The sequence below is a fragment of the Delphinus delphis genome, chromosome 16 (assembly GCF_949987515.2).
Source record: "Delphinus delphis chromosome 16, mDelDel1.2, whole genome shotgun sequence".
Classification (NCBI taxonomy): Eukaryota; Metazoa; Chordata; class Mammalia; order Artiodactyla; family Delphinidae; genus Delphinus; species Delphinus delphis.
Genome location: NC_082698.1, coordinates 29,518,401 through 29,541,964, shown reverse-complemented (window position 1 = coordinate 29,541,964; position 23,564 = coordinate 29,518,401). Strand labels below are relative to the sequence as shown.

General features: G+C 55.7%; 1 protein-coding gene across 2 annotated transcripts; it reads right to left on the bottom strand.

Annotated features, from left to right (window-relative positions):
* Nucleotides 1-1,636: 1,636 nt before the first annotated feature.
* LOXL4 (lysyl oxidase like 4) lies at nucleotides 1,637-21,610 on the bottom strand. Of its 2 annotated transcripts, none has more exons than XM_060034323.1 (15): nucleotides 21,505-21,610; nucleotides 16,941-17,235; nucleotides 16,180-16,358; nucleotides 15,067-15,272; nucleotides 13,608-13,646; nucleotides 13,215-13,434; nucleotides 12,251-12,434; nucleotides 11,922-12,076; nucleotides 11,051-11,218; nucleotides 9,835-9,997; nucleotides 7,421-7,664; nucleotides 6,207-6,322; nucleotides 5,456-5,592; nucleotides 4,967-5,078; nucleotides 1,637-2,916 (listed from the first exon to the last, which is right to left on the bottom strand). In XM_060034323.1, the coding sequence occupies exons 2-15, from the start codon at nucleotides 17,218-17,220 to the stop codon at nucleotides 2,846-2,848; spliced, it is 2,274 nt and encodes a 757-aa protein (XP_059890306.1). In that variant the 5' UTR covers nucleotides 17,221-17,235; nucleotides 21,505-21,610; the 3' UTR covers nucleotides 1,637-2,845. The 2 variants fall into 2 exon arrangements, with proteins under 2 accessions (XP_059890306.1, XP_059890305.1); XM_060034322.1 differs by having other exon boundaries at nucleotides 21,478-21,551.
* Between the last annotated feature and the right edge of the window lie 1,954 nt (nucleotides 21,611-23,564).

The following is a 23,564-nucleotide window of genomic DNA, read 5'->3' as shown; positions in this document are numbered from 1 at the left end:
AGGGCATTGTTGATGGTAACACATAGTCCCGTGTTTATTACCCAGTTTTCTTGTAGTACTCATAATTTCAAGAAGTTACTTTTGTCCTCATTCTAATGCTGTGTACTTGGTGGCTAGTAACTTACACTTTTTTTTCGGATAACAGTCAGCCACCTCTAACTTTCAGATTTATCCTTATAAGTAGATCCAGAGAAAGGATTTTTTTAGCCAAAACTGAAAGCTAAGGAGTGCTCCTGCTTCGGCCCTTAGTAGAGAATGTGCTTTTTAGTTGTATTTTTCCAGTAGCTGGAATTGATGTATACTGGCTGGAGGTAAGAAAGAGCACCTGCCCTGACCCAGCACGGACTACTTGAGCTTGTCCAGACAGGAATCAGATCCTTGGTCATATCTACACCATGCCTTTGTACACTGAGCTAACTGGAGAGCACCCTGTAGCTGCCACTGGCTCCTTGGGTAGATATTTGAGAAGACAGCTAACGCACTCTGCTGTGTGTTATATGTTGCTTCATGTATGTTGAACTTCTGAATCCCAGTATCACCTGGAATTTATAGTAGATAGAGACATTCCCCTTGAGTTCCAGTATACTCCTCATGGAGTGGAAGTCTTTGTGGAATAGGAATAAATTAGGCATCTGAATGGTAAGCTGAGGTTCCTAGTACTTCAGTTTCTCTGAGACAAGAATGCCGAGGTGAAAATCATCAGACATTTTTGGTTCTGTCTGGAATTTGGTGGTTGCTATTCTGTTAACATTCCTCATCTAGTTACAAGTCATGCCAGCCGCATCTTCCCATATCCTTCCCTTTCAAGTCAGAGGTGTAACAGCACAACCCTTGTATAGCTTTTTCCAAGAATTAGAACTGGCTGCACCTATCAAATGTGTGATGTGGGCAGCAAGACTGAGACCAGAGCCGGTGGCTGGCTGCCTGGCCTGCTTTTTCTGGCCTTCTTGGAAACTTGGATCCAGCCAGAAGCTGTAGGTAACCTCCCTGCCTGAATCTAGTCATCAGTCACCACACGCTCCCCCGCCAGCTACACGTTCTTTCACAGACCATTGGGTGCATGTGCGAGTATAATGTTGTTACTGTTTGGGAGATGTTTGCTGGATCCAACAGGAAATCAGTCCTTCCCTTGTTTACCTAAACTGCCATGCCAAAGTAAAGCTCTCCCTCTGCCCTAATGAAGGAGGTGAGGGAGTTGAGAAGAGGGATGGTAGAGGAGAAGGAAAAGCGCGCTTCTTTGTATTCACAGAGGATACCCCAGAGCGGGTCCCTTTTTACCGGCTAAGGAAGGGCAGCTCTCATATGTGAGGACGGGAGGACTATTGTAATCTTGCCCCATCTACCACCATTCACTCTGGCCTTGCAGCCTTGGTTGTAAAAGTTTACCATCTTTGGACTTTTTCTTCTTTCCTCCTACTTTTCATCCCTTAACCTTTCCAACCCATGTTTCACCACGGAGCCTAGGGAGGGAATTGCGAAGCAGACTGTAGGCTGATGTCGGAGAAGTGCAGTGGGGCTGTTGTGAGTAGTATGTGGGCTCCACACATCTTAGTAACCAGGTCACCAGCAGTGAAAAGGGGGAGAGTTAGGGTGCTGGGAACTGCCAAGAATCACAGCCAGTCTCGTCTTTGTAGCAGTCCATAGTGAGCAACCTTTATTGGCATTAGGGCATCAGACCTGTAAGGATCATCTCTCAAGTGTGTCTTAATGGAGACAGGATTAAGAATCATGTCCAGGAAGACCATGGGATTTTATACCATCTGAGCAAGGGCCTGCCAACAGCCAGGTCAAGCAGGGATGGTGGCCTTTCCTAGGTTTAGTCCTTAACTAAATTAAATGTTCCCCTTCTGACCTCTCCGTAGTCTCCTGTCCTCCACTCTACCAGACCTGTCTTCTTTTTCCTGCAGAGATGAGCGGCCTGTTTGACCCATGTTCTTTCCACTGCAAAACTTTATTCAATGCAAAATTCACTCCAGAAGCCTGGGGGACCCGACCTTTAGGCCGGTCCTGAGGCGCACAGTGACCTTGCCTGCCGGGGTCAGGACAAGTGTTCTTCCCTTGGCAGAGGGCCTGGCAGCAGCTGGGGTCCACAGCACCCCGGGACTCTTTCTGTTCGGCCTCCTCTTGCTGCTCTGCGGGAAGGCCATATCTGGCCACTCCTGTGAATCTTGCCCCGTCTCAAGCACTCGGTAACTGGTGGTTTGGGCCCGTCAGGAGATAAGGGGATGCCTGAGGCCTAAGCTTCCAGGATATTAGAAACACCCATATGTGCAGTAGGATAAAGGTAAGGGCACTAAAGAACAGACTCTTAGAGAGTATGGTAGCTGAATCCTAAATGCGGACCTATCAAGCAAGGGACTGAAGTCACCAGCTTCTTTGCCAGTTGTGACTTTGATACAAGTTGTGTTGCACAGAGCTCCTAGCAGAGAGCTGACCTCTCCTCCTGTGTATTTCGGTCCTCCTCCAAGACATTTGCAAAGCACCATTTAGATGGGGGACTGGGCCATAGTCCATTCCTAAGGAACTGATAGCTCTTGAACCATGAACTCTGGGGCAAGATCCGGGAAGGACTGGGTCTCCTATGGAAGAGGAGCTCAGCTGAACAAAGCCCAAAGGCCATAGTCCAGAGACCAAAGGCCCTCAGGGGATAGACCCAGAGCCATCCTGAGGGAGCAGTGCCGCCCTGGTGTGGTGATCTTGCCATCAGAAGGCTTCCTGAGCTGGTTCTTGGTGCCCCTTGGCACTGGCCCCTTACCCTCTGAGTTAGGGCTCTGTGAAGGGCATGGCTCCAATAAGCTGAGGTATCTGGTGTGTGGGCAGCAGCTGGGGGTGCGCAGGGGTGCCTTCAGATGAGGTTGTTCCTGAGACGCTGCTCCTGTTCCGGGGAGTGCTCTGTGTTAGCTCGGTGTGCGTCCCCTGCGGACCAGAGGAGGGCAGGTAAGTCGTCGACCTGACCGGAGTCTCATCCCCTCCCTGACAACGTCACAAACACCAAGACATCCTGCCCAGCTCAGCCTTTCCATCAGGTTAGTCGTGGGCACAAACAATCCGTTTTATGGAAATGGATGCCAACAGATGCGTAGCTGCAGGGACATCGGGAAGATAGGCTTTTGAGTGGGAAGGGTTGTGCTGGCCACTCTCCCTCGCCCCTCCCCAGGTTCATGCTCTACCCTTCTTGTTCTCTCATGCCCTGGAGACCTGACCCCTAGAGACTGCCGACTGATGTAGGTCACTGGGAAGAAACAGCACGAGATTAGAGGATGGAAGGAGAGAGGCCAGGGCATTTCTTCCCCTCTTTGTGCAGTGATGGTCTCCTGCCCGCTGCTCCCTCCTCCTCAGTGCTAGCGCTCGCCTGGCTCCAGGACACACTTTGCCCCTTCAAGCCCAAGGTGATAACAACATTCCACTTTTGCTTATCCCTGGACGTCTCAACACTCCTCATCTCCTTAGTCCTACTCACACCTCAGTGTAGTCCTCTCATTAAATAACCTCCTACTCTCACCTGAGTGTGCCCTGTGTTTCCTGCAAGGACCCTGGAGGGGTCAGAGCTGCGTAGTGTTCTTTCCTTCCTTGCTGCCCTGGCCCCCTTGCAGCCTGCCCGCAGCATCACGGAGACTGTGCCTCCACGCCGGCAGCCTTAGGTTCCAACCCCTGATCTCGCTCACGCTCCTGTCTCACTTAATGGCAGCAGCATCTACGCAGTCTCACGATTTTCAAATCCTTATATTCCTCTTCTCACTGTCTTCCATCTGTTGCCAGAGTTATCTTTTGAAAATCTGATCTGATCTCCCTGCCTCCTTGGCTGAAATTTGTTAGTGGTTCCCAGAAGCCCACGGGATCAAGTCCATTCTCTCAGCAGGAGCCACCGTAACCCTCCCTGCAAAGAGCTCTAGTAGGTGTGACTGCATAGCCCTATTTTACAAAAGAGACAGCTTCTGAGGAGGAGATTTCCTGACTGTCTTAAAGCCAGAAGGTGGTGGAACTGGATTTGCTGCCCAGTGAAGCCCTCTGAAGCCAAATCCTATGCGCCTTCTCCTCGTCCCCTCTCTGGCCTGTGCCTCTCCTTGCAGCCAGCTCAGATGTCCCTTCCTCTGCGAAACCCCGGCTGGCCTCCAGGTGGTTGCTCGGAGGGCGCTCTGCTTGCTCAGCAGTGGTTCACAGCGCTCTGGGGTACCCAGTAGGACTGGGGTTACCCATTTGCGTGTCTGCTTACCCTACCTGACACTTAGCTCTGCCTGTTACTCCTATTTCTGTTCCTAGTGCCTGGCAGTGCTCAACACAGAGGTAGGTCTTAATAAATGTTTGTGGACTAAATGAACACACCTGCCCCACCCTCTGTGTGCAAAGCGTGGGAGTGACTGCACACACCCCACAGCAAATACAAGCACTTTAAACTCTAAGGTAGAGGAACTGCTTCCTTTCTGTACAGGCAAGTGAGGCAGCCACCTCCTTACTCTGCTCCCCACTGGACTGTTGCTTCTTTGCCTGAAATTACCAATCCTGCAAGTGTCCTGAGCCCTGTTCTCCGTGGTCTGCGTCCTGTAAGCAGTGATCAGGGCTGGCGGTAGCAACACGGATCCGGGGGACTTCTACGTTTGCCTGTGAGGCAGTCAGCCTGGGATGGAGGCAACTAAGAAAGACCCTATGAAAGGAAGGGGAGAAAGAACAGGCTGGAAAGGGGAAATCCTGACATGGCCTGAAGTAACAGGAAAGATTCCAGGACAGATGGCAGACTGAGATTACAATCCAAACAACCTTAAGGACAAAGAGGGATGTAGGAATAGTTACTGGATGGGGCTGATGCAGCTTGTTCCAGAAATCTATGAACTTCTATGAAGTTGTCAAAGGCAATTCATCTCTGTCCCCTCCCCAGCCTTGTACACACACTGAAGTCACACACAGGGACACAGGGTCTTCCAGCTGCCCGAGCTCGCATGGGGCTGGTCTCACGGTGGCCCGCGGTCACCTGTGTGGCAGTCGTGCAGCCAGACCCGTTGCCCGTCGTATTTGCAGCGGCACCGCATCACGTTGTTCGAGAAATCGGACTCTGCCACCTCGAGCTTGGGGTTCACAACCACCTGGGGTGAGAGATGGGCCAGCTGAAAACAGGTGACTGGGCTTCTGAGTTGACAGTGGCTGTGACATCCTTTACATTTGTTGTCTTGCAAACTGTGCTCGTCTTCTTCATTAACCCTTACAGCCACCCCAGGAAGGAGGCAGTAAGGTCCTTATTTTATAGATGGGGACTGAGTTGTGACGTGCCCCTTGTTCACTGAATCAGGACTCAAACCTAGGTCCTGGATTCTGATCCCTTCCCCTACGGTGTAGCTCCTTCAAGCGCCAGACCTGGCAGAGATCCTATTTATGAAGCTCTCTTTCTTCATTTGACCTCAGGGAGCTTTTGGAACATCTGGAAGAAATGGACCTCCTGTGGGGAATCCCTAAGCTCACTTACCTGGAAGATATAATCCCCAGGGCCCACGTCTGTGATATCCACCCACTGGCAATCAATGTCATGTCGGTAGGTGTCCCAGCAGCCAACGGTCACTCCCTGTTCCCCAAAGTTGGCACATGCGTAGCGCCTCTGCATTCCTGTAATGGAGGGTGCTGACAGTTATTGAGTCCCTGAATTGCCAATTAAATGCAGTCAGACTAGGGGCCTGGGCTTCAGCTAAATATCTTGCCTGTTGGAGCCAGAATTCCTACTAAGCATGAATCCAGCACCATAGCAAAGCCCATCTGTGACAGAGATTATTTCTTTGGATGCACTAGTGGAAATTCCTGTTGGCCTAGGAAATGTGATTAGAAGATTCCAGCCCTACTACGCTAATTCATTTGCCCATACAACCCTGAGGAGAGCCAGTGTTTTACCATGCCATTTCTAAGGGCTAGGAACTGTGGGTGTGCGAATAGGAGTCAGACAATCAATCCATGCTAAGTCCCAAAGGACTTAGAAGTGAAACAGGTCTGCAACTATTATCCAAAAGAGAAAGCGTTAAGCATTTCAAAAGTGGTACAGTATGTTGGGAATGCAGAGGAAGTAGAGAGGGTAAGAAATTGATCTTTTTGAGTCGCCTTGAGTGCTGACTGTTGCCAGGCTGGAGTCTCCAGCTGCCTGAGGCTGTTAAGCAGGGCAGAGGGGATCCTGAGCCCAAAGGGGCCGAGGAATCTAACAGAGGAGGATATGCCGACAGGAAACCACATACCTGTAGGGCAACTTGTGTCCTCTAGACAGAAGCTGGCCTTGTGCCCCTCAGCCACCTTGGAGCCATTGAGAGTGAGCAGGTCATAGTGGGTGAAGACCTCAATGCTGTGGTAGTGCCTGCAGAAGGGGCAGAGCTGTCGGGCCAGCAGCAACAGGAGAGGGTCCTCACAGAGGAGCTGGTAGGGAAGGCTGAGGCACTAGGCCCCATCCTTACCCAGAGAGGAACGTTACAATAGCAGGGCAGTGCCCTTCTCCCCCTCAAACCCAAGATGAGTGTGACCCGTGGCCTACTTTCCTGGCACCCCTGCCAGGCAGCAAGACAGCTGCCCTCGTCACCTAGGGTCTCACCCGGGTGAGGAGAGGTCAAAGCTCCAGGAGGCTGCCTGGCTACAAGGCCTGAGGCCTGCAGGTGGAAAGAAGAGACACGTCCAGGGACCAGCCCAGGAGCCGAGTTGCTGAGTGAGGAGGGATGCTTCCTCTGCTCCCTGCCAGCCTGGGCCCAAATTGCTACCACTGTTTCCAGTTCTAATGACAGCTCTTCATGCTGCCGGGAAAGGTACTTATTTTCTCAGCAAGGCCAAGTCCCAAAGTCACTGCCTGTTCTTCTCAGCTTTCCCCACCCACGGCTGTGTCCTGAAGGAAGAAAACACCCTTTTCCATTCTGCCTTTGTCACAGACATCATCTCTCCTTCTGTCTGGGCTGGAGGCTCCTGATAGGAAAGAACACTCATTGTCTCCTTCCAGCGCCAGCAGCTCTTCCTTGCGGGCCTCGCTTTGCTGCTGCAGAAACCAGCTAGCTTTTTCTGCACAGCCAGCATCCTGGATGGGATGGCTATTTTGGGTCTCCAGGTTTCTAGGAGTCCCCACTTCACCTGGCTTTTAAAGACAAGGCCTCAGGGCCAACAGAAAAATTGTCCACTATCATTCTAACAGAGACCAGCTCTGCTGGCAAGGACTGCTCTGTTGGACACTGTGGTGGAGATGGACATGTGGGTACCTCCTGGGCAGCCGACGGAGTGATGGAGAGGGCAGGTTGATGCTCCTGGGATTCCTCACTGCCTCCCGGAGGCAAGGCCAGTGAGGCGTCTAGGAAGGAAGGCTCTTTCCCAGAGCGCACGCCCCTCCCAGGAAGGCTTGCCCGTAAGAGACCACACCGGTTGGCTCCCTGGACCCTGGTTTTGTTCCCCTAGAGCCAAGGCCTAAGCAGGCACTAACCTGTGGCACTGGTGCCAAATCCAGCTGTGGCGTCCTGTCTTGGGACGAAAGTCGGCCCGGCCCAGGTTGTGGATCTGTGAGGAGAAGCGCAAGAGGCGCCGGTGTCCGTAGGGCCAGTCCATGCGGTCAGCGGACCGGGAGAGGCAGTTCTCTTCATGGGCACAGTACAGCTGGCTGAGCGGGCGGTCCTCCAGGTAGGCCGTCTCCTGCACTAGCTGGGCGTTCAGCACGAGGTCTGCAGCACCTGGGCACGGTGGAGACCCAGAGGCTAGGAAGGCAGCCGGTTTGGCTCCCTGGCCTAGGGGACAGCCTTGCCTCCAGACTAAGCTCTTTTGGAGGCGCCGGAAGAGTAGGGCGGTTTAGGAGTCAGGAGATGTGAGCTCTAATAGCAGGAAAGCTCTATCACCTTAGCCTAAGCTTGCTGGCTTTGGGGCCAGACTGCCTGGGTTCCTCTCTTGGCTTGGTTTTTAGTTACACCATTAACTAGCTCTGGGACTTGCTCAGCCTTTTGTCTTTCATTTTCCTCATCTGGATGACGGGGAGAAGAAGAAGAAGATTAGTGTGATAGTACCTGTAACGTGCTTAGATCATGGTTGGCCCACGGTAAGCATGCGGTTGATGTAAGCTAGTATTTCTTCTGTAGAATGCGTCTCAGCCCATAAGTGCCTCTGTAGCCTAGCTCATATAACCCCGCAGTAAGCTCTGCTGACCCCTAGCTTGTTACCTCAGCTCACTCTTTCTCTGGGCCTCAGTTCCAGCAATGCGAGGGGCAGAGGGAGAGGGCTGGAGAGCTGGAAGGGTTAAGCACCGAGTCTGCCCCTGGGTTCTACCGTTCCGGTGCATTCTGCCGCAGTTCCTAAGCCTGTGCTTCTTCCAAGGGTCCTGTTCTACCCTGGTTGCTATCAGGGGTGTTCGTACCAGGGCATCCTGTGCATTCTCCTCTGAGGCATCGTGGACATTCTGGTGCGTAAAAATCCAACATGCTAGAGCCTGTGTCTCCGTAAGCTGCTCAGTGCCTCTCCCGTTCCCTTCCTGTCACGGGGGCTCTTACCCTCCTCAGAGGCCAGCGTGTTGTCCCTCACTGTGTCAGCACAGAAATGAGGAAGTGCACAGCTTTTGCATGTAACGTCAAGAGAGAAATTTGCCAGTTCTCAATGTTTGTTCATGCAAAAACTGGGTTACACTTTAGATTTGGGGCAGAGCTATCATATGGGTGAGGCTTGCACTGACGATGGTGAGATGGGAACACGGGCGTCGAGGGTGGGAGCTTATTTGCTGGATGGTGTCTGTACTACCACTAAATGCTCTTGGAATTCCTGAGGCATATTTTGGAGAGAGCTAAGGGTATGCCCACTGACAGACCCCAGAATTCCTGAGGGAAAAGAGTGCTTTCAGAGAGAAGAAGAGGGGGTAAAGGCAAGAAAGAAGGGAGAAAAATGACAGAGGAGGAATGGGGATGACCACAGAGATGGCAGGCTGGCTGTCTGTGCTCAGCCGTTGTGAAGCATCAAATGCATTTAGGAAGGACAGAGGGGTACATGTTCCTGGGAGGGGAGAGACAGGGGAGCAGGCCCCAGTGTGCTGGGAGCAAGCCCCATCGCCCTGCAGGGCAGGGTGTGCTGTAAGGGCTGGCGCTCTTCCAGCGTGCGCTGGACAGAGAGGAAGCCCTAGATCTCGCTGACAAGAGTTAAGGATGTCTGGGCATTGAAGCCTGGCTGGGAAGAAGGTCAAGTGGCCACTCAGGTTGGTGGCAGCCTGCAGCCTTTGGACTGGATACGGTTATCCTGGCCCAGACCAGGTTGGCAGATGTCAAACAGATGCTTCTACCCCAAGAATCTGGCGGTGTGGGGCAGACCGATGCCTCAAAATGGTCTTGACCTAAAGTCTTTTGGGTAAGTCCCACAGCTCACCGTAGGCCCCATGTGTCCTCACATTTCCACACCCTCTACAACAGTTTTCAAACTCTTTTCTTACTACAGACTGTAGTAAGAAATATATTTAATGTGACACACATAAATAATTCCAAGAGAAAAATATTACCCTTACTAAATGTATCACATCATTGTTTTCTATCCTGTTTTTATAAACTATTGGTCGTGATGCAACGATTGGAAAACACTGTTGTGTATCCTTACATTTTCACATATTCTCACAGTAACTCACAGTAATTCTCACAGTAACTCCATGAGATGGGCAGGGCAGGGTTTGTATCCCCGTGTGGCAGGTGATTTGGCCCCACACGTGGTAAATGGCAGAGCTGGTGTTCTGCATCCAGCCCTCCTTCCACCCCTTAACCCTGCTGGCCTTGGAGCTGGGACCAGCACTCAGGGCCCTCCCTGAGGACAGGAGGTGTGGGCTTGCAAAATTAGGGGAGCCCGGGCCAGCCTGTCCCACCGGCCCCTCCCGTTACTCACTGTCTGTGCAGGAGACTCCGGCTGAGAAGTGCCCTGCACCGTGGGAGCAGTGCACCGGCCCGTGCCTTTGGCACTGCTGCAAGGCCAGCTCTGTGCCTGAGCAGTGCACCCCGCTCATCACCACTTCTCCGGCCCCCGGCGTCCCCTGCCAGTACCAGGTGTCCTAAGAAAACAGCCAGCATCACCCAGTCAGGGCTGAGATGTGCTCTTAGAGTCACCTGACTCCCATCTGAGGCTTGGACCCCATCAGACCACCACACCAGGCTGTGCCCAGCCTTGGCCTGAAATCTTTAGTGATGCTACTCTGGACCCCTCTGGTATTAGAAATGCCTTCCACGTGTCAAGGCAAAAATCCACTGCTATGGCTTCCACCGCTGGCCCTGTTGCCATCACTCTCCCTGACGGCAGACCTCAGCTGTTTGAAGAGGAAGGTCCTGTTCCCTTCCTGTTCACTCAGGCCTGTCCCATTTCCCCAGCTGTTCTTCATACAACCCTAGATGGTCGGTTGTGCTCGGGGTTGAGCCCAGTTCTCCCGGGTGAAGTATGCCCACTATTGCCTGGCAGGCCAGTGTGGGCGAAGTTGAAGAGGTTTCTCCATGGCAGCCATGCCCCAGGCCTCTTGATTTTGTTTCCTTGATATCTTTGGAATCTATCCACTTGTTTCCCCGGGTCCAAGCCAGCACCATTCTCAGCTGGGCTACTGCAATAGTGTTTCTCTGTACTCATGTTAATCTCCACCCCAACTGTTTGCCGCACAGCAAGGAAGAAATCTTTTAAAAGTCTGCATTGCGGGCTTTGAATGGTGTGGCCCGTCTCCTCCTTCACCCTGGCGCTTCACACCACTCCCTCTTGATAGCCGCACTCCACCCCCGGCCCCTGATTTCCTCAACAGAGTCAAGCGTTCTCCGGCCACAAGGTCTTTGCATGGGCTCTTTATTCCTCCCCCACCTCGTCTGGCTCACTTCTATTCATTTTTCCTACAGACACAATTATGTGCCTGTTGTGTGAACGTTTTATGAATGACTGCATCCCTCACTTGACTGTATGTGGCGACTGACTGCTCCGTTAGGCAGGAACTGTGTGTCCTGTTCACCACAGTATCCCAGCACCCAGCATTATATTGGCACATGGTTTCACTCATAATTAACTGTTGAGTGAATGAATGAAGGGTCAGCAGCTTTAGCACAGGAAGTTTTGGAGCACAGCAAGGACCTACCTTGATGGCATGGTTGGCAAAGCCCAGACCAAGCTGTCGGCAGGCCACCATGGCTTCGCTGAGGCCCCAGTGGTCGCTGCACACGGCCCCCCAGCGCTGGACCCCATTCACGTCCACCTGCACCTCCACCACCCCCTCCTCGGGGCTGCGTCCGCCAGCCAAGCGCACCTGCAACGGTCAGGAGTGTGTGAGGTGGGGGGGGCGCCTTAGCAGGGGAGAGCTCGGGGCTGCCGGCCTGGAAACCTGCAGCCCTGGACGTGACACTCCCCTTCTCTGGCTTAGTCTCCTCTGTAAAGTGAGGACGTTTTATCAGATAGTCCCTAACGTCCCTGCCCGCTCGAGAAATCTGACTGGGTGCCTGCACCTGGGGCTCTCACTCTGGTACTTGCCCTCCTGCTACCTGAAATCCTACCACTGATGACAATGTGCCTATTGCCAAGGGCTTTCATAGCTATCGTCTCATTCACAATGACCCTGTGGGACAGCTGACCCCATTTTACAGAAAAGAACCAAGGTCTGAGGCGAGAGACTTGCCCACAGTCCATGTTAGCGTGACCCTTGAACTCTGACCACCCCACCCAGCCTCCCAGTGCCACTCCCGGGTGCTGACATCCTGTGGCCCTCTGCCCTAGGCACCGTCTCTCTCAGCTTCACAGGGGACCTGAGAGGGTGGGGTGGGAGAGCCCATGCACCTGAAGAGTCCCACTGATATTCTGACAACTCTGAAGGCTAGAACCTGGCCCTGAGGGGAAGTAGTCCAGGCCAGGGGAGACTCCCAGAGGAGAGGGCATTCCAGGCTGGCTCCAGGCAGGCTCTCGTGAACCGCTCCCCACTGGCTCCAAGCAGTGTCCCAGGCTAGCTCGGGGCTCACCTGATCCTGGAAGCCCAAGTTAGGGATGTTGCACCTCACGGCAGCATCATTGTCATGCTGGCAACCACTCTGGGAGCCTTCCAGGGAGGGGCAGTCACTGAGGGTCCGCTCATAGCCCCCGCAGCGCACCTCACTCAGGTGGATGGGCCCCAGCGCTGCAGAAGGGAGGGAGAGAGGCCATGGGAGGTCCATCTCTGCAACCCCACACCTGCGGCTCCCCCTCCACAGAAGGGGAGAACCGGCCTGGGCCCTGGCACCCCAGGACCACCAGAGGGTGGACCGGTGGCACATCCAGGCTCTCCCACCCCACCCCAGGCCTCCTCGCTCACCTTGGCCCAGCTGGGCCCCAAAGAGGGCCTCCCGAGCAGAGCCGAAGCCGAGCTGACGACACACGACGCTGGCGGAGATGAGGTTCCACCCGTGGTCGCAGACCGTGCCCCACCGGCGGTTCCTGAGCACCTCCACCCGGCCCTCGCCCACCTGGGCCCCCGAGCGGAGGCGCACCGTCGTCTCCTGCTGGGAGAAAACCCGGCCTCAGGGAGGGCCGAGGAGGCAGGGGTGGGGGCTACACCCCCGGCAGAGCCCCTTCAGGACAGGCAGCGCCAAGGCCTGGAGTTCTGACTTCTGTGGCTATTCCTCTGAATAAGCTCTTTCTCGACCTCCCCCTTCCTCGGTGACAAAGAGCGGCCACAGTAATCACAAATTCCAGCCCTAACGAAAGAGCCTTAGGAGTTGGGGGTCCCTGGGCTTCACAGCCTGCCACCTGCTCACTAGGCGAGTCCCTTCCTCTTGCCCAGCCTCACTGCTGCTTTGTCCTTTGGGGCTGAACCCAGAGCAACACTTCCGCAGCAGATCTGTGAAATGATTTTAGAGACCTGTGGGGACATGTGTCAATGAAACGCACAGTGGGCAAGTCACTTCCGTTCTAATGGCCTCCCGCCTGCTCCGATTTCATCGAGGAGACCCCCTCACATGGTGCTGCCCTGCCCCAGTGCCTACCAGCACCTGCTCATTGCTTTTTATGACGAAGGGCCAGGCTCGGGCTCCATACCTTCGGCCCTCAATGGGATGTAGCTACAATGTAATTACAGTTGTCAGCTTTCCATTTACGGTAGGGTTATAACTGTCCCTTTTAAGTAAATCCCAAAGTTCTACGTCCTGTGAGTTGCTCTCCTCCTCCCGGTCTGAACTGATGCCCCCTTGATAGGGGTGGTTCGCCGCTCCTCCCCTGCCTCCCCATCAGCGCCTCCCCGTGGGGTGGGGCCTGTGCCTCCAGGCCTGCATGGGACCCACCTCTGCCCAGGACTCCTTGCTCCCGGGCTTCTCCTTCAGAGGGCGGAAGCGGGGCCCTGCCACACAGCTGACCACAGCGTGCATGCCCCCCGGGCAGGCCGGCCGCAGCTTGCCCTGGGCTGGTGCCACCTGCACCTGGCAGTTGGCCATGTGGGGCTCTGTTCCCAGGCAGTTGACCCGGTGGATCCAGAAGGAATTCTTCTTTGTCAGGCTCTTCAGTCTGGAAGACAAGGGAGACTGAGGGCAGGGGAGGGGTTGAGGGCTGTGCTCAGGACTCAGGGAGGCCAAGGCACTGGGGAGGGGAGAGGGGACTGGAGGGGAGGAGAAGGGAGGGGAAGCAGGCCCTTCATGCCACACCCCTTTGCACCCTCCCCTGAGGGTGCTGCTCCTTACCTAGACTTGGGATCCTTCATCTTCGAATTCCAGACTTTCCTGGATGGGAACAAACAGGCGGGGAGTCGAGTGGGTGCAGAAGTCCTACCCGCCGTCACCCTGCCTCTCCATACTTGTCCTTGAGTCTGTACTAGACTCAGTTTGTAAACTTGTTCATTAATCTTACTTCAATGCTGAGCTTCACCACAGTCCTGAGGGAGTGGCCACCCCACAGATAACGATGATCTCCATTTTACAGGGAAGGAAAGCAGGGCGAGCAAGTTCCCTTGACTAAGCCCAAAGTGGGTGTCTCTTCTGCACCGGGCTGCCCTGGGGCAGGCAGCTCCAAGCTCGCCCTTCCCCCAGTCCAGATGAAGGTCAGCCTTCAGGGCGCAACCAGAGAAAAGGGGCCCTGGGGAAAGTCCTCTGGGGACAGGTGGAAGTTGAAGGCCTTTCTGGTGGGAGCTGCCCAGGCAGAGATACTGAGGCTATAATCAGGGCTGCCCTCCTCAGGGGAGGTAGGCAAGCCAGCCAGGCCCAGATGTGCAATTACCGGGCAGCAGGGAGTCAGGGGCCCAGCTCCCAGTCATCCCCAAGGATGGGGCCACGTGGCTGGCCTTGGAAACCAGGGTCATCTAAGTCAGAGACACGGGACAGACCAACTAAAAGTGATTGGGGATGGGCAAGGGTAGATGACTCAGATGTTTCGTGGGAGGTTTATCCCTTGATGAAAAACATACGAAGTTTTCACTGACGGAGCTGGTAGAACTATGACTCGTCATCGTTTACAGGCTAATGCAGTCTTGGGACAGTTCTGTCACGTTTCTGACAGAATATTTTTATGTTCCCTCTCCCAAATGCCGCCCCACCCCACGCCTGGCTTGGACGCAACCCAGTCAGAGCCTGGCTTGGATCGCAGTTGAGGAAATTCACTGAGACAAAGTTCAGACAGTTCCCTGCGGATTGGATAATTGAGGCCCAGATGCCCTACCAAGGCCCACAGCTCGTTGTTGGCAAAGCTTAGACCAGAACCCAGGCCATCTGTACTTGCGAGCAGCACTGTATCTTTACTAGTTAGGTCTAATTTTTTAATCAGGGACACAATTTTACATTTACTTACATTTCATTTGGGGAGTACTCTGCACTATAGTCAATTCTTTTTATCTGATTGGCAAGTACGATGTTTATTTTCTGATTGTTTCTAGAAACTTCCCAGGGTCTCCAAGTTCATCCTCACTCTTGTCTTAATTACTGAGGGATCCATAACCCAGGAAACCCAGGCACATTGCTCCACCGGGCCTGTTTCCCTCCCAATCCCAACACCCACTGAATGTCCTCCCACAGACATTACTCCTGCCAATCTCACTGCAGTCTCCAAGGTCCCACATCACACACAGACACGTGCACGCGCGCGCACACACACTCAGACGCTTCCACAACCCCGCCTTCCGCGCGGCCCTCCAGCCAGCCGTCCTCCTACCTGTAGTAGTGGCTGACGACAGGCGCCTCGCTGGGGAAGCCCAGCATCCCGCACACCACCCTGCTGTTGTTCCCGGTCCAGCCCTGGTCACACACCTGCCGCCAGTGGCCCTCGTACTTCACCTCCACAGCTCCCTCGGTCACCAGGCTCTGCCTCTTGGCACTGGCAAGGATGGGCTTGAGCCGCACCTCCTCCAGCCGCCGGCCCTGCGGGACGCGTGGTCACCGTGGGCCCCAGGATTCCTGCCCCCGCTGAGCCCGCTGCAGGTCTTCACGTGGGAAAGCTGGGGCTCGGAGCACTTAGAGATCACCCCACCCAGCGCCCTCATGGGACGGGCCAGGAAACAGAGGCCACGTGGCTCGGTCCTTGGGGATGATGGGGAGGCATTTGCTGAAAGCCACACAGTGAGTAGGAGGCAGAAGCTCGGTTTGTTTAGGGTCCTTTCCTCAACTCCAGGAGAACCAAGCAGAGCCATGCTCTCCTGGGGCCAGGATGGGAGCCCTTGGAGTCTGGGAGGCTTCCACCAGGCACAAGGGGGCCTTCTTCACGCCACCCTGGGGAGGGCAGAGGATGGGCACAGACCAGCTGCCTGAGACCACCAGCAGGATCCTCTGGCCCACGAGACCCCCGCCCTAACCCTGGATGACTTAGACCGGTGCGAAGCCCCCTGTCAGGGCCTGCCCCGTTCAGTGGGCCACGGCCAGCTGTCCTCAGGCTGAGGCCGTCTGGCAGCAGAGGGTAGAGTCGAGAGACCTGCCCTGCCTGCTCCTACTGTTCGGCTTGGGCTGTTCTTAGCTTGGAGCTGTCTGTGCCAGGAAGAGACAGCAACTGTGGCCGGGCCTTGTGGCTGAGGCAAGCCCTACCTGCTGCTGCCTCCCTCGTGGGGAGCAGCTTCAGTGATTCCGGCAGACCCAGCCTCTGATTCCCTGCCCGCCCTTTCTCAAGCTGGGGCCCTCTACCCGTGCACCTGCTCCAGGCCACAAGCAGGCCTCAGGGCCCCAGCCCGCGCTCTGCTCCCTTTCTTCTCCTTCCTCCTCCAGGCTCGCCACCTGGACGCCCTCTGTCCCCTGACCCCCTCCTCAGCTCAGGCCGGGGCCTGAACGGCCTTCTCACCTGGGGCCCAAGGGCATTGGAGACCCTCTCAGAAAGGTAGCCACGCTGGCGCTGCGGGTGGCACACCACCCCGACGTCCTCCGAGTGGCTGCAGTCACTGACGCCCCAGCCATTAGACCTGCACTGGTCCAGGGAGCTCTCTGTCCCCACACAGTGAACGTTGTCCAGCCAGATGGGTCCTGTGTGGGAGGGGATGAGTGATGCTCAGGGACAGGCACAGAGAGGCAAGTCACGGGCTCTACCTCCTGGATAGGACCCCACAGTTATCAACATTCCTCTTCCAAAGCCTGAGTAGAAAATGGGGGTGGAGAGAGGAGTTGGTTCTCCTGGAAGCTTGGTATCTACATCCCTGCCTAGTGTCTCCTCTTGGCCTCAGGTCCCATAAAATCTGCTTTTGGAAAATGCCAGGTAGGTCTGTTAATTAGATCTACCTGTTCCCTCATTCATCCATCTAGTCATTCACTCAACAGCATTTGCTGAGCACCCATTGTGTGTGATTGCTATATTCAAGGAACTGAGAGTTGAGTGGTAGTGATGGTGGTGATGGTGGTGGCCTCACTGCAAGTGAGAATGGGAGAGTAGGACAGGTCATTTGCAGCTGGAGCACTCAGGAAATGCCTCACAGAGGTGGTCACTTGAGCTGGGTATCAAAGGACTGGTGGGAACGTGACAGGTTCTATTGGAGCCTCAGGGAGCCCAGCCCCTGAGGGAAGCCCGCTACCATCTCCTCGTCATCCTGCAGGGGAGCACCGGTCACTCACCCTCCCCTGGGCCATACTTGGGGCTGTGGGCCCAGGTCAAGGCGGCTTCAAAGCCCAGCTGGCGGCAGGCCACCGTGGCCTCCTGAAGCGCAAAGTCGTCATCACACACGGTGCCCCACTGGCCCTGGTGCAGCACCTCCAGGCGGCCCTCCTCCGGCCTGCTCCCTGGGCCCACCAGCCGTAGCTTCATGGTGCTCAGTGACTGCAGCCTGCTGGGAGGGGTCTGGCCCAGCAGCAGGAGCAGCAGGAGAGGAGGGAAGGCAGCTGGTAGGGACCACATTGTGGGTCAAGGCACCTGGGAACGAGTAAATGTGACAATGATGACCACGTCTACCCCTGACCTCGGGTCTCTTCTGCTAGCAGAGACAAAGGGTAGCACAGGTCCCTCCGAGAGCGTGTGCGTGTGTGTGTGTGTGTGTGTGTGTGTGTGGTGGCATGGATTGGGTCTGGGCTCTGAGATTAGTCGATCTGGTTCAAACCCACCATTCCTTGGCCATATGACCTTGAGGAAGTTGAAGTTTAGCCTTCCCGAGCCTCAGTCTCCTCATCTGTAAAGTGGGGGTAGTAATCCTTATCTCCCAGGGTTGTTGTGAGTGTTGAATAAAGTATGGATGTAAAGTGCCCACATAAAGTGCTTATCACGAGCCTGCCACCCGGCCAGTGCTCAATGAACAGCCATTTTTGATGTCGTCTTATATGTAGAAGGTGGGGGTGCCTACACTTTGAGTCATGGGGAGCCCCCAAGGGCTAGACTGTCCGAGCTGGAGGAGATAGAGGGTATTTGGATCAACTTCCTGACTCTAGACATAAGGAATTGGGACCTAGAGAGTTTAAGAGACTTGCCCAAGCCACACAGCAAGCTCCACCTCTAGGTCCACCTACATGCATAATTTGTACATTGAGTCAACGAACATTTCTGAAATATTTGCTTCAGGCCAACTATTAGGCCAGGTGCTGGGACACAGAAGTGAACACATCAGACACTACTGTCTGCCCTCACGAAGCTCAGAGATGAGGAATCAGAGAAGGGACACTTAACCAGGGCCTTGTTGGATGAATAAGAGTTCTCTTATTCCCCTTCAGAGAAGGGGAATTCCAGCTAGAGAGAACAGGATGAGGAAAGAGGGAAACAGGGAAAGAGGTGAGTTTGTGCAAGAGCAGGGAGTGCCCTTTCTTAACCCTGTACTGCAGTATTGGGGGCCTGGAGGGGACTGAGGTGGAGGGATGGGCTGGGGCCCGATGATCAAGGGCCTTGTGCACCGTGCAGAGGGTTTGCCCTTCATCCTGTAGGAAGTAAAGGGCCCTGGGAGGGTTTTAGGCAGTGACCACACACAGAAGAGGGCTCCCATCTCCAGGAAGCTGTTGTCATATGCTCTCTGGGTCCTTACAGGGGACGAGTTGGGGGCTCCCCCTCATACATTAGCAGCCTTGCTCCTAGGAGCAGGGTTGGGATGAGCACAGAGGACGGTCATCCCTGGTTGGAGCTGTTAGAGCATCTGCAGCCACCAGTGCTGAAGCTCCTCCACGGCCAGCTCTACTGCTGACGGGAAGCTGAGGCTGGCCTGGAAGTGGAGGGAGAAAGTCGGGTCCTTGGCTTCTCTTCGGTGCTTGAGGCTTAAAAGGGCTCATTCTGGGGAGACTCCCTCTTTCTCCCATGGCCACTGCTATTCTTAGGGGGATTCCTTAGCTGGTCAGTCTCGGTAGGGAGCGTCTTACAGGGCCCCCTGCCATTCCCTTCCCCACAAGCTGGTTTCTGGCTGAGAATCGGTCCTTATTCCTGGCCGCACCCAGTCCCACCCACTTCAGCTACCAAGCCACCTGCTTTGGTGAGCCCAGGGCTGGGGGCAGTGGGCTCCTAGAAGTGCACATGATGAGCTCAGGAACGAAGCTCCACGGGAACAGGGACTTTGTATTGTGCCCCCAGTGCCCAGAGCAGTGCCAGGTATGTAGGTGGCACCCCGTAGATATCTGCAGATGCGTGGGTGCAAGGTGGCATAGCACTGCGCTTAGGCGTGCAGACTGGGAGTCAGGCTGCCTGAGTTCACGTCCCGCCTCCACCAATTGGTTTCTGGGTGGTCTTGGGCAAGTGATTTAGTTTCTCAATCTCAAGTGATTTAGTTTTCTCATGGAGTTTATCCCCTCTATAAAATGGGGGTGAGATTCTTGTGAAGATCAAATGAATGAATACGCGTTAAGCCCTTAGAAGAGCAAGCTCTCATCTGACAGCTATTATTAACAGCAGCTGAAACAGCTACTACAGAACCATTGGTCGAGGTTGGTCCCAGCCTCTCTCTGGATAAAGAAGGAATGGAGGCCACGTTCCCAACTCAACATCAAGTCCCCAGTACAGCTACCCTTCTTTGCGACACTTCCTTCTCAGACTTAAGCACTGTTTTCTTCATGTCCCTCCCCACTCAGGAGCCGGGGGAGGCTCCCTGCTGGCTGTCACCACATGCAGAAGGCTCTCTGCTGCTTGGGATGTTCCCATTCCCTCCTCCCTGCACCCCTAAGGAGGAGGTGGACAGCTAGGGACTGAGCCAAACCGAAGTCACTGTGGATAGAGATCTCCCCCAGATGACATGAGAGGATAGAAAGATTGGGCTCAGGGCCCACCAGCTGGTAGGACCCAGGGGTCACATTGGGTCTGGCCTGAGAGATGACCCCACTCCCTGTCAGCAGCAGTCAGGATGCTCCTCATTCTGCCACCAAATTAGGTGACATGATTCAGATGCTTTCTTCTGAGACTCAGGTGCAACACCTCTAAAATGAGGGGGTGGCACTGGAGGTCCCCCATCTACGATATGGGCCAGGGGGTGGGCTGGGCACGTCAGTTGTGTAGCTGTGGCTGACATCCCCAGAGTACTGTGGAGGTCTTATTAGAGGCTGTGGACACTCCTGGGCCTACAGGCCCCCTCCCCTCCAAGGGGCCTCCGTGGGGACAGGGGTGGCCTTCTGCTGAAGAATCCTGGTGCTAGATCAGCTCCCTTCTATGAAAGCCACCCAGGAGGTGGATGGGCGGTAGCAGGAACCGAGTCATATGCAGGGAGAGCCCACTTGCCAGCCTTCCTGCCCACTGCAGCTTTCGCTCACATCACACTTGTCTTCTCACATTCCCCAAACACATCCTTCAGTTCCCAGCCTCCAAGCATTTGCTCTCACTGTTCCTTCTACTTGGGGTACCCCTTCCCTCAATCTCAGATTGTTAAATTCCTACACATCTTTCCACATCCAGTTCAAACATCACCCCCTCCATTAAGTCCCCCGCCCGGACCCCCACCTTCCTAGCACTTGGTGTCTTTGCTTCCTGTCTCCACAACCCAGGGGAGTGTCTCCCATAACTGCTCCCCCAGAGCTGAGCAAAAAGAGGACCAGGCTGAGAAGCCCCCCTCAGAGAAGGAAACAGCCTCAAAAGTGGATCTTTTCCAAAGTGAAGGAGAAAGGGCTAGAGTGAGGCTGAGGAGGGCAGGCTAATCACAATAAGTTTATTATACATTTAAAAATATTTATTGAATACTTATCTCCACTTTATAGGTGAGGACACGAGGTCCAGAGAAGCTAAGTAACTTGCCCAGCCAGGATTCAAACCCAGGCAGCCTGGCTCCAGCGCCAGGCTCCCAGTCAGGAGAGAGATGGACACGGGAACAGGGGAAGAAGGAAGGGAGGCAGGGAGATGAATGAAATTCCACCCTGTTGCTGGTTGATTTATGACCCAGCCCTGGTGTGAGGGCATTGGGCTGGATGCCAGCGCTGAGTGCAACCAAGTGGCAGATCCAGGATCCTGCCAGCTTGGAGGAGAGAGGCACCTGATCCAGGTGCTGCCAGGGAACTCTGGCACCTGGCTTGACCTGGCCTTGCTAGAGAGGCTGGAAGTGCCCAAGGGTATTCAGGAAAGAGCGCTGGGGTGCTGTCCTGGTGGGAACCAGGTTCCGGAATCACTGGAAGCCTCTTCTCTCTAGCTCTTTGAGGAGGGGGTGGGGTTTCCCCTCTCAGCCCTGATTGCCTCCCTGGGACCACTGATTGTGGTGACCTGACACAGTGCCAGCAAATATCCACCTGTCCAGGCATAGGACATGTAGAGTTTGAAGCCCTCTGCCCACCCTCCATCTCTGTCCCCAGTCTCCCCCCGACCCCCAGCATACTCAGTTTTGGTCTGGTTTTTTCAGAGAGCCCGGCTCCACCCTGCCTCTTTGAACCCTGTCACAGGAATGACGTCTGAACCCACCTGTCCCTTCCCCTGCCTCCCCCTACCCTGCCCCGGGAGAGGCCAGAGAAATGGCTACACTACACGCAGCGTGTCCACAAACAAGACACGCAGGCACCCCGAGGCCACGACGCACCACCCTGGGCGGCCATGGGGCCAAGCTCCCCAACTCGGTCACTTCCATTGGCAGCAGGTTGGGGAGCGACTAGGGGTCTAGGCTAACTGTTCATGGGACCCCCCACGCCTGCCATTCCCAGCCTTCAGGAACCCTCAGAGACTTGCTGACCCCCAGAGAGACAGAAGTCGGACAGACAGGCAGGACAGTGAGAAACAGACCTGGCCAGGGGCCAGGCAGGGGCTCACCAGCTGGAGTGCGACGTTGCGGGGCTGGGGCCAGGGCTCCGCGGCCGGGCAGCGCTAACGGGCCTCCTGGGGCACCCTGGGGCCCTTTTATCCAGCTGCGGCCCACGGGCGCCCGCGCCCCGCCCCGCCCCGCTCCGCCCGCCCCGCCCTCCCCGCCCTCCAGCCCGCCAGCCCGCCAGCCGCGGAGGAGGCCCGCAGGCCCCGCCCCCGGGCGGACCTGGACGCGGCGGGCGCCCCGCCCTGTCCGCCCCCCCGAGGGCCCGGCGACCCCCTCCCCCGGACGCGGCCCGGGGCGGCCCGGCGCCCACTCGCAGCCCGCCGGCCCGGGAAGTCCCGGGGTCGCTAGGCTGCGGGGGTCGGGGCAGCTGTTTTCCGTGGAGGGAACTGGCGCGCTACAGCAGGAGGGACTGTGGGAAGATCGGCGTTCCCGGGAAAAGACTGCGGCTCGGCGCCAGCTGGCTGCGTTTGCGCGAGTGCCGCTGTGGCCTCGTGAGTGCCTGTCGGAGGCGCAGCTTCCTCTTCTGCAAAGCCAGGTGGTGTGGCCACCACCAGAGCTGTCCTGGGGATTACAGTCAGTGGGTCCCTAAGATGCGCAGCGCCCTTCACGTGGTAGCGCCTCACTGTCCCACCGGCTTGTTTACTTCGGACAACGCAGGCTCCTTTCGGCGGGGGCGGGCACGGGGGCGAGGTGGCTCTGTTCAGATGAGGTCGGGATGGTGGGGTGTAGGTGTGCTGTCTTTGGGGTAACAGGCAGTCCTCTCCATTGCCCTGGTCCCTCGAAGTTTATTGAGTACTGCGGGGGCATGAGGCCCCTTGTACAGTTGGGAATACTGAGCCCCAAGAGACACGACTTGCTCCCCAACGTAATAAACCATAATGGAACAAGCTGAAATCCTCCACTACAACCCCTTACAGAGCTGAATGAGGCAGCCCTGGCCCTTGACAGGCTCGTAGGCGGAGAGTGTATGCGGAGGGTGGGGTGCGGGGAGACGGTGGAATAAGACAAAAGTAGGAGGGGCTGACAGAGGGGAGTCCCATCAGTTTTGGGGGGCACCCAGACGCCTGAATCCCAGCCTGGTTCCTCCAGATTCTTTCCCCCAGTCCTGGTTCCTCCCAGTTCCTCAGTGCCCCGGTCTGTAAAATGGTCCGAGTTCCAGCCTCCCAGCTTCCTCCCTAGGCCCAGATCAGTGCAGTTTGATTCCCCTTGTTCCCCCCCACCTTGCCTGACGGTCTTCCAAAGGCTCCATCATTCAGCACATCTTTGATTTTCTCCTACTTGCTGGACAGGGGGCTAGAGTGCTAGACATTGCAAGGGGTGGATGGGAGGGGTGGATGGGAGGGGCTTCCCAGTCTGGTCCCGGAGGCAGACGCAAGTAAGCAAACATCACTATAAGGCAGAATGTGATAAGGGCTAGGGTGGCAAGGTAGACCTTTTTGATTCCTGGGTGACAGCCAGGTCACACTGACCTGGCCACTGGAGGACTAGTGTTCACCCCTGGCTGCCCATGCCCCAGATGTCCCCCCAATGCCCTGCCCCACCCCAACTGGGCTCAAAGAGTACCCTGTGATGAATCAACGGCAAAGAATGCTTCCAGCCTTGGTCAGTGGCAGCAATAGTGGCCCAGCCCCTCCCCCAGGGACAATGAGCCCGCTGTGGGCTGGGGTGCCAGGTATGCCTCGGCCCCCTCCCCATGCCCAGCCACCTCTCATGCTGAGCCAGGAACAACACGGGAAGCTCGAAAAACATGGGCTCCACCTGCTGCCAATCACCCTCCCAGGCCTGGCCGCCCAGAACTAAAAATACCCTGGAGGCCAGGGCCCGGCCTGGGCTAGAGCCCAGGGAATGAACGGATGCTGCCCAGAAGTCCTTTAACCTACAAGTCTGGGCAGAGGCTGAGGCTGGGGAGCAGTGGAAGGAGGGACTTCCCAGGGGGTCAGTGTGAGCCCCCTGCTTCAGAAGTCAGGGGCTCGGGTCCCAGGCCCAGCTCCATGACGTGCTAGCAGTGGGATTTTCTCAGCTGAGGGCCATCTCCTCATCCTTAAATGCTGTTGCTCTGGGG